The sequence below is a fragment of the Schistocerca serialis genome, chromosome 2, assembly GCF_023864345.2.
Source record: "Schistocerca serialis cubense isolate TAMUIC-IGC-003099 chromosome 2, iqSchSeri2.2, whole genome shotgun sequence".
Classification (NCBI taxonomy): Eukaryota; Metazoa; Arthropoda; class Insecta; order Orthoptera; family Acrididae; genus Schistocerca; species Schistocerca serialis.
Window position 1 is genome coordinate 902,572,385 of NC_064639.1, and position 11,010 is coordinate 902,583,394.

Here is an 11,010-nt window from a genome sequence, read left to right on the forward strand (position 1 = left end):
TAAGATCTTGCCATAGTAGTCGTTAAAGGCTTTTATGCAGAATGAGATTTTCACTCTGCAGCGGAGTGTGCACTGATATGAAACTTCTGGGCAGATTAAAACTATGCACCAGACCTCGAGTCCAACTTGAGACCTTAGCCGTTCATGGGCAAGTGCTCTGCCGACTGAACTAACCAAGCACAACTCACAACCCATCCTCACAGCTTCAATTCTGCCAGTACTTCGTCTCCTACCTTTCAGACTTCACAGAAGCTCTTCTGCAAACTTGCCCATGAATGGCAAAGGTCCCAAGTTTGTGTCTCGGCCCGGCACACTGTTTTAATGTTCCAGGAAGTTTCAAAGGCTTTTATGCATTGCCCTCTTGACAGCCAAACAGATTAGATATCTTTGGCACAATCACATAATATTTTTGCAAAACAAGCTCCTCGTCCAGGCCATAAAGACTCAAGGGATGTTAGCCGGCCACATTGTCATTCTCTATCTTGCAGTCTCATGCAGGTGGGGTATAGAGGGACATGTTGTCAGCACACTGCTGTCCCAGCCATTTTGCAGACTTTCCAGACTGTGGAGCCATTACAGCTCATTCAAGTAGCTCCTCAGTTGGCATCATGAGGGTGTGTGTACCCTGTACCAGCCCTCCCACCAAGGAAAAATCCTTTTCAGTTCCAGGAATCAAACACAGGTCCTCTTCTTGGCAACTGTGCTGAAATAGGTGTGTGGAGTCCTTGAAACAACATTTTATTTTCCAAAACTGGCTGTGATGAAGTTGGCATACAGGTGATCAAATGCTGCTTACTGCTGTTATATGCAATTGTGTCGGATAAAAATAAGTGTATAATGCGATTCATTTAGCATCTCTCTCTCTCTACAACCGTAAGCTTCAGAACCAATTCCTCTTCATGCTCTTGTCCATCAGAGTTAAACGTCTCATCATTGCGATATGAATTGCTCCATCTTTCCTTAGTTTGCTGTACATACAGCATAAATATTTCTACTTGCTGTGATTGTTTTTTGTACATTAACAGTTATTTTTGCTACAACTGCGTCGTGATCATTAATATCAGTTTCAACATGGATATCCTCGAAGAGATCAGGTCTGTTTTTTGCCATTAGCTCTAATATATTTGTAATGAGTGGACTTCAAAAGTGTTTTCTATGTGGTTTCCAGAAAAAGCATTTATTATTATTTTGCTGGATGTCTTGTCACATTTTCCTTGTACAAATTATAAGTATTGTAATGTTTTTGAACAATTGAAGTTTCCATTGATGATAATATGATTGTGGAACACGACATACTGGCAAGCTGATGTTTCCTTTAACATTCTTAGCTACATATGGGATGACTGGTTGTTGATAGGACTCATTATATAAGTTTATGCCCACTCTTGATACTGAGTCTTACCTAAACAATCTCTCATGCAGTTTCAATTTTTTATCGTGTTGGATCATAGTTTCTTGTCTACTGTGACAAATTCACCACATCAGTTTCCCATTAGCCTATCCTTTTGAAATACATTTAGGTTTACCTTAAATATCTCTCCTCTGCCAGTTTCAGATGTTTGCCAACTTTCTGTAATTAGTGTTATGTGAGTGCCACTGCTTTTTAGGTGTGCTTCAAACTCTGGCACATTGTTGAGAATGATTTAGCAGTTGATCATTAGGATTTTAATATTCTCATCTATGGCACCCTTTCTTCTTGTCTTAACGTAATACATCAGGGTCACCTACAGCTTTTATTATTGGGCCCCTGTGTTACCACACAGTCAGCTACCTGGGTAACAGCTTCTGATGTGTAGTACACCCCTGGGCCATTTAGAGTGACCATACAGCACTCATTCCTATGATGCAAGCACAGGAAGCTGCAGCCCAACTTTTCACAGAATTTTTCATGAGTAAACCACTAATTGATGAAACAGAGCTGCATACAGATCCAAAGTGGATGGTCGGGTAGGTGTGATACAATTGAGTCTGAAGAACTTCACAAAATAAACATCATAAATCAAGACATTGGAGAATACAAAAAGTTTCCAAATTCTACCATGCGGTCCATTGTATGCTTTGAAATGCAACAGTACCACAAGGCTCTAAGATCAGCCAATAAGATATATACCTTGTAAATGTGCTAACATTTGGACTAGAAGCAGCAAGTACTGAACCAAATAAGAACCATCTCTAGGCAAAATAAATTTTCTCGTTCTTGCCTACAGCAATCAAAAATAAATCCGGAGTGAGAATCTGACAGCACACTAGGTTTCGAAGGAAGCTTCCTAGAACTAAGTGACTGCAGTGGTATGAGCACATGAAGGAAGTTTCCCTAGTAGGACCTCCTGGAGCTTGCTTTGACCAAAATTTCTGAGGGAAACCACCAAGAGGAAGACCATTTAACACCTGGGAGAAGTGAATCCTGTAGGACCTCAAATTTAGAGGTGCAAAGTGGCATCAGTTAAATAAGTAGCAGCTGTTGATGTACCAGGAAAGTGTGAGGAGGCCTATTTACAACCACACCCAGATTGCTGGAATGGAAAAATGAGGATGAAGCAAGAGAACTACACTCCTGGAAATGGAAAAAAGAACACATTGACACCGGTGTGTCAGACCCACCATACTTGCTCCGGACACTGCGAGAGGGCTGTACAAGCAATGATCACACGCACGGCACAGCGGACACACCAGGAACCGCGGTGTTGGCCGTCGAATGCGCTAGCTGCGCAGCATTTGTGCACCGCCGCCGTCAGTGTCAGCCAGTTTGCCGTGGCATACGGAGCTCCATCGCAGTCTTTAACACTGGTAGCATGCCGCGACAGCGTGGACGTGAACCGTATGTGCAGTTGACGGACTTTGAGCGAGGGCGTATAGTGGGCATGCGGGAGGCTGGGTGGACGTACCGCCGAATTGCTCAACACGTGGGGCGTGAGGTCTCCACAGTACATTGATGTTGTCGCCAGTGGTCGGCGGAAGGTGCACGTGCCCGTCGACCTGGGACCGGACCGCAGCGACGCACGGATGCACGCCAAGACCGTAGGATCCTACGCAGTGCCGTAGGGGACCGCACCGCCACTTCCCAGCAAATTAGGGACACTGTTGCTCCTGGGGTATCGGCGAGGACCATTCGCAACCGTCTCCATGAAGCTGGGCTACGGTCCCGCACACCGTTAGGCCGTCTTCCGCTCACGCCCCAACAACGTGCAGCCCGCCTCCAGTGGTGTCGCGACAGGCGTGAATTGAGGGACGAATGGAGACGTGTCGTCTTCAGCGATGAGAGTCGCTTCTGCCTTGGTGCCAATGATGGTCGTATGCGTGTTTGGCGCCGTGCAGGTGAGCGCCACAATCAGGACTGCATACGACCGAGGCACACAGGGCCAACACCCGGCATCATGGTGTGGGGAGCGATCTCCTACACTGGCCGTACACCACTGGTGATCGTCGAGGGGACACTGAATAGTGCACGGTACATCCAAACCGTCATCGAACCCATCGTTCTATCATTCCTAGACCGGCAAGGGAACTTGCTGTTCCAACAGGACAATGCACGTCCGCATGTATCCCGTGCCACCCAACGTGCTCTAGAAGGTGTAAGTCAACTACCCTGGCCAGCAAGATCTCCGGATCTGTCCCCCATTGAGCATGTTTGGGACTGGATGAAGCGTCGTCTCACGCGGTCTGCACGTCCAGCACGAACGCTGGTCCAACTGAGGCGCCAGGTGGAAATGGCATGGCAAGCCGTTCCACAGGACTACATCCAGCATCTCTACGATCGTCTCCATGGGAGAATAGCAGCCTGCATTGCTGCGAAAGGTGGATATACACTGTACTAGTGCCGACATTGTGCATGCTCTGTTGCCTATGTCTATGTGCCTGTGGTTCTGTCAGTGTGATCATGTGATGTATCTGACCCCAGGAATGTGTCAATAAATTTTCCCCTTCCTGGGACAATGAATTCACGGTGTTCTTATTTCAATTTCCAGGAGTGTACAAGGGAAGGTCAGATCGTCATTATTCGGGAAATGAAACCTTGTCACAGGAATGGAGAATGTCACTGTGTACCAATTCTTAATTGTTTTATCTGTAATTTTAAAAAATCTTAAAATTTGTGTATTTTGAATTGAATTTAAAAAGAGAAAAGTGAACAACAACTCATGATCTGAGTGGTCTGGCCTCCTTTCAAACCTTCTCTCAACTAGTTCATCCTTTCTTCCTGGAGAGTGAACATATTGTACTGAAAATTAGAAATTCTGTGCTGTAATAGGAAAAACTGAACGGTTCCTACATGCGGTAGCAGTAGTCAAGGCATCCCTATATGCATGTTTGCAAGTGTGTTTGTCTGTTTTCCTGTCCCTGCCTCCCTCTCCATTTCCTTTTAACCTTCTTCTGATTAACCCAATGCAAGTATTTGATTTTCCAGGAGCTCAGTGCACCTTGCATAAGGTGATTACTTGCTTATGGGCTGCATATGTTAGGTTAAAAACTTTCAACCTTTGCATTGGGTTAGACTGTTTCTGTCAAATATGATCAAATATTCTAAATGTTGTTGTTTTGTTATTTTTAGGTGTGGGATTTAGGGAAGGCATTAACAATAAAAGAAGTCTACTACACAGGATATGCTATGTTAGCTGCAACATCAATCATGACAGCTTGGTTAATGTCACTGTAATCTAAAATACCTCTCTCATGAAGTGTTTTTGGTGTAGTGTGTTTGAAGACTGTACAACAGTATTTATTTATGAGACCATATGTAAATCATTAACACTTTTGTGTACATAACTGCTCCATGAGTATTAGTTCAAATATTTAAATACAGAAATGAATTCACATTGTAGTATTTGGTTGTGTAAAAACTGGCACTGTCCAGAATAGTATGTAATTCAATAATAAAATGTGCAAAAGTCTTTTTCTGCTCACGTGGCTTAGGTGCATTGCCTTAATTGTTTGAATAATTGCATTAAATTGTAAATGGATGTAACTGAAAATACTTTATGGGTTATTCTACATTTAGAAGAGTATTATGTGCAGCTTTTTTTTATGATGTAAAAACCAATGTGCCTGACACAGAAAACATTTAGGACAACTATGTGAATTTTGTGGAATGGTGTGTGAAGCCAGTAAATCATTACATAGAATTGAAATGATGTGTTACATTCTTTCATTTGCTAATATCCATAATGTTTTCCAAAATAGATTAATGTGATGCTGCACCAAAGAATAAAACTTGCAAAAAATATCCTGTTCAATGTATTACCAACAGATGAATCACTGAACGCCTTGCATAATATTTTGACTCCTAACAGCGAAAGTGCAATGTCAATACCATGTAAGTGACAATTCAGAACAATGTTGTGACGTGTGACACACACATACCCAAAAACAAAGATGATGCGACCCACCAAACGAAAGCGCTGGCACGTCGATAGACACACAAACATACACACAAAATTCAAGCTTTCGCAACAAACTGTTGCCTCATCAGGAAACATCCTTTCGTCTTTCCCTCTCCTTCCCTCTTTCCTGATGAGGCAACAGCTTGTTGCGAAAGCTTGAATTTTGTGTGTATGTTTGTGTTTGTTTGTGTGTCTATCGACGTGCCAGCGCTTTCGTTTGGTGGGTTGCATCATCTTTGTTTTTGGGTATATTTTTCCCATGTGGAATGTTTCCCTCTATATATATATATATATATATATATATATATATATATATATATATATATATATATATATATATATATATATATATATATGTGTGTGTGTGTGTGTGTGTGTGTGTGTGTGTGTGTGTGTGTGTGTGTGTGTGTGTGTGTGTGTGTGTATATATATAATAGAGGGAAAAATTATATATAAAAACAAAGATGAGGTGGCTTACCGAACGAAAGCGCTGGCAGGTTGATAGACACACAAACAAACTCAAACATACACACAAAATTCAAGCTTTCGCAACCAACTGTTGCCTCATCAGGAAAGAGGGAAGGAGAGGGAAAGACGAAAGGAAGTGGGTTTTAAGGGAGAGGGTAAGGAGTCATTCCAGTCCCGGGAGCGGAAAGACTTACCTTAGGGGGAAAAAAGGACAGGTATACACTCGCGCGCACACACACACATATCCATCCACACATACAGACACAAGCAGACATATTTAAAGACAAACTCTTTGTCTTTAAATATGTCTGCTTATGTCTGTATGTGTGGATGGATATGTGTGTGTGTGCGAGTGTAAACCTGTCCTTTTTTCCCCCTAAGGTAAGTCTTTCCGCTCCCGGGATTGGAATGACTCCTTACCCTCTCCCTTAAAACCCACTTCCTTTCGTCTTTCCCTCTCCTTCCCTCTTTCCTGATGAGGCAACAGTTTGTTGCGAAAGCTTGAATTTTGTGTGTATGTTTGAGTTTGTTTGTGTGTCTATCGACCTGCCAGCGCTTTCGTTCGGTAAGTAACCTCATCTTTGTATATATATAAACAAAGATGATGTGATTTACCAAATGAAAGTGCTGACAGGTCGACAGACACACAAACAAACACAAACATACACACAAAATTCAAGCTTTCGCAACAAACTGTTGCCTCATCAGGAAAGAGGGAAGGAGAGGGAAAGACGAAAGGATGTAGGTTTTAAGGGAGAGGGTAAGGAGTCATTCCAATCCCGGGAGCGGAAAGACTTACCTTAGGGGGAAAAAAGGACGAGTATACACTCGCGCACACACACACACACACATATCCATCCACACATATACAGATATATATGATGTGGTTATAATAGAGGGAAACATTCCACGTAGGAAAAATATATCTAAAAACAAAGATGATGTGACTTACCAAATGAAAGTGCTGGCAGGTCTGTCTGTCGACCTGCCAGCACTTTCATTTGGTAAGTCACATCATCTTTGTTTTTAGATATATATATATATAAATAAATAAAATAGAGGGAAACATTCCACGTGGGAAAAATATATCTAAAAACAAAGAAGATGTGACTTACCAAACGAAAGCGCTGGCAGGTTGATAGACACACAAACATACACACAAAATTCTAGCTTTCGCAACCAACGGCTGCTTCATCAGGAAAGAGGGAAGGAGAGGGAAAGACGAAAGGATGTGGGTTTTAAGGGAGAGGGTAAGGAGTCATTCCAATCCCGGGAGCGGAAAGACTTACCTTAGGGGGAAAAAAGGACAGGTATACACTCGCATACACACACATATCCATCCGCACATACACACACACAAGAAGACATTTGTAAAGGCCTTTTGAAGGAATACCTAGGAGGCTGACAATTCACTTCTGATGAATAGATGAAACAATTTCTGGCAACATGGCTGAATATGCAAATGTAGTTTTTCAAACTCATCCCATTAAGCATTGAGTGCTTCAACCAAAACGGAGACTGTTGAAAAATAACCTAATGTGTGTTCTATCAGTTGGATGTATTGGTTGTATGAAATAAAGTGCACATGCAGGCTTTTTAACCTTAGTTTCTGATCTCTGCTCATATTTAGAGACTGTGTTAGTGATTAGCTTCTGGCATCACCAAGGATTATGTGTATATTTTGTATGAATAAACTGCTCATAAACAACAAATGCCTTGTGTCTGTGTTTATTATTTAACACGCCACTGCCAATATTGAGAGAGAATGAAAGTGTCTTGTTTTGCAGCCAACTAATGGACAGAGAAGCTTGACATGGTAAGAAACACCATCACCTACTATAAACGAAAATGTTTCATTGTCCACTCTAGTTGACATCATCCATACAATTTGTACTGTCTGTAGATGAATGAATAACTAAATAAATAAATAAATAGAGAGAACTTTTTTTAGTTTACATTATTAAACAGTTGTGGATATTGATGATGATGTCACAGTACATTTACTCCTGTATGGAGTTTGTTGTCAACAATAAATCACATTTATAAAATGGTAACATACATAGATATAATATTGGAAAGAGAAATGACTTAAAACACCTCAGTTTAATGGGGTATTCTCCAATACAAATCTGTAACCACTTACCCAGTGATGCGAAGGATGTGACAGACAATACAAACTAAGAGGGGCCTACCTATTATGAGGAAGGCAGTCTATGAAGGATAAAGTGTCAGAGAGGTTCCTTCAAACTGTTTTTGAAATTATATTAAAAAGTCAAGGAAGTTAGTTTTGCTGTATCCTGATCTTTAAACTATGGGGTTAACTACACACAATTCAAGGGACAGCGAAGAGATTCAGAAATGGCACAAGAATTAAATCTCATAGCATAATTTGGAGTACAGAAAATATCAAAATAGTGAAGAAAAACCTGTAGAGGTAAGTCGCTACAGTTTTTGCAAATTATCTACATTTCCATAAGTATTCTGCAAGCCACCATAAGGTGTCTGGCACAGTGTGCCCTGTACCGTTACTAGTCATTTCCTTTCCTGTTCCACTCGCAAATAAAGTGCGGAAAAAATGATTGTATCACTTCACAGTGGCATACAGACATTTTACTTTCAAATATATGCGTTCCCAAAGTATTTTCTGTACCACACAACTCTCTTTATATCACCCGCATTTGTTATACCTTCTTCCCTCACTCACAGCTCACAATTTTCTAATGGGACGTACAGGAATAAACAAAATTATCAACAAGCTAGGACAACACATTTGATTTTGGGACAAGCAAAAACAGCTGCTCCTTTTTGATGCTGATGCTGAATCGTATTGGTGTCCATGAAAATTTGCTCTTGTATCCTATGATTGGCCACATTTTTTATGTAATATAAAGAACATATTAACAATCACTAGAGACAAAATAGACTATGCCAACTGGAGTACTTTACATCATGACTTCCATTTTTAAAAAAGGCAAAAGACTAAAGCCAATGAAGCAAAGGTAGAGTTGCAGGCAGTTGAGCTTACAGCCGTAGTCTTCTTCAGAGAGGAAAATGCACACACTTTCACACGAGCAAGCACACCTCACACACACCACAGCCATACCTTGGCCCCCCAGCCAGAATGCAGCTGTATCTTGTTGAATAAGCAGCAGTCTGGAGTAATGTGGGAGGGAAGGGGGGATAGTAGGGTACAAGTGGGGGAGAAAAGTCAGCACAGCATGGTGGAGCATGTAGGGACTAAATGTTGGCAAGACAAGGCTGTTGAACACAGCATCGGGAGGCTCTGAGGGTGAGGAAGGGGGGAAGGCTACAGGGAACAGAGAAGAGGAAAACACCAGTGGGTGCAGTTGGCAGAGAGAGGCACATGATGTGTTTTTCAGTTGTTCCAGTCCGGTGTGGTATCTGCTGACAAAGGGGCCACTTGTTTGTAGCTGATTTTTTTTTTTTTTTTTTTTTTTGGGGGGGGGGGGGGGGACTGGAAGTGTGTGAGGATACGGCATGAGAAACTGCTCGTGGACTAGGTCTGGGGGATAATGCTTACACCATATGCAAATGGCCAGACCACAAGAGAGGAATTTTTGGTGTGGAAGGGATGGCAGCTGACCAAATACAGGTACTGATGGTGGTTGGTAGTTTAAAGTGTATAGAGCCATCAGAGAGGAGGTAGTCCAGGACTGTGGTACATTGGGTTGTAGACATCATAGTCTGATTTATATTGATTGACTGTATATTCATGGTCTGAACTCAGGGCCAAAACACCCTATCATCCTTCCTTAACAGCCTCAACACCTTCTCTACCATCCACTTCAACTGGTCTTCCTTATTCCAACATGCACCTTCCTGGACATTGACCACCTATTGTCGTGCCCTGAAATAAGAGACACCTTACACGTGATTCTTTCCACATCTCCGAAAGTGGCATTCTGTTGCCTACCTAACCTCCACAACATCATAGTCCATCCCTACGCCACTCTCAGACCCACCTGTTGCCACAGGGATCATATCCCTGTGGAGGACCCAGGTGCAAGACCTACCCAATCCATGCACCCAGGACTTCCTAGTCCAGACCTGTCACACGTGTATCCTGCCCTCCCCCCGTAAGATGCCAGGCCACTCGTGAAACCAGCCATGTCATATACCAACTCTGCAGCAATCATTGCTCAGTTTTTTATATTGGTATGACTATTAACTGGCTGTCCACAAGGATTACTGGCCACTGCTAAACCGGCCAAGAGCAAAGTTGACTGCCCTGTGGCACTACATGCACCTGAACATGACAGGCTTCATTCCAATGGCCACTGGAACCTCCCCTTCACCACCAGCTTTTCTGAACTGCACAGATGGGAATTACTCTTACAACACATCCTCCACTTCTAAATTTATCTCGTCCTCAACCTATGGTAACCTGCTGTCCCCACATTCTCCAAACAACAGTATTTGCCCCCCACTGTCCTATCACCACCTCCAATTTCATGTCCCCTCACCCTCATTGTGCACCAGTGCACCCAACTGTCTTTTCCCCTTCTCTGTTTCTCTCCTCCTCCACTCTCCATTGCCCCCCTCCCTTCACTCCACTACAGCCTGCTGAAGCTGTGCCTGATAGCCTTGTCCTGCCACCATCTAGTCGCTGAATGCTTCATCAGTCCGTGCCGACTGTCCTGCCCCCTCCCATTCTCTGCTATCCCTACCCTTCCCCGCCCCACCCCGGATTGCTACTTCTGTTCAGTGCAGCCCAGGACACAGTTGTATTCTGTCCGGACGGGTCAGGGATAGCAGTCAGGTGTGAATGAGGTGTGCTTGCTTGTGTGAATCGGTGTTGTTTTTTCCCTCTGAAGAAGCCTTTGGCCAAAAGCTCAATGTGTAGCAGTCTTTTTGTGGTGCCTGTCTGCAACTCAATGTGTCATCTTTGTGGTAAGTAGCACTCTATCTTTTTCATAATATTGTTTTTGAGGGTAGAAACTGTTGGGCGGAGTGTATGGGAACAGTAGGTTACCATAGGTCGAGGCTGGATTGATTTCAGGTGTGGAGAATGTATTATTAGGGTAACTTCCATCTGTGCAGTACAGAACAGCTGTTGGTGGGGGTGGGGGTTCCAAATGGCCCGTGTTGTGAAGCAGCCATTGAAACCAAGCCTGTTATGCCCAGGTGCATATTGTGCCACAGGATG

At 43.0% G+C, this 11,010-nt stretch overlaps 1 protein-coding gene across 1 annotated transcript in view; it reads left to right on the forward strand.

Annotated features, from left to right (window-relative positions):
- LOC126458250 (succinate dehydrogenase cytochrome b560 subunit, mitochondrial-like) overlaps positions 1-5,123 on the forward strand; it is a 70,495-nt gene extending 65,372 nt beyond the window's left edge. Inside the window, exon 5 of the mRNA XM_050095164.1 lies at positions 4,547-5,123. Within this exon, the coding sequence (XP_049951121.1) occupies positions 4,547-4,651 (105 nt within the window). The 3' untranslated portion in view covers positions 4,652-5,123. The remainder of the gene's footprint in view (positions 1-4,546) is intronic.
- Positions 5,124-11,010: the final 5,887 nt, after the last annotated feature.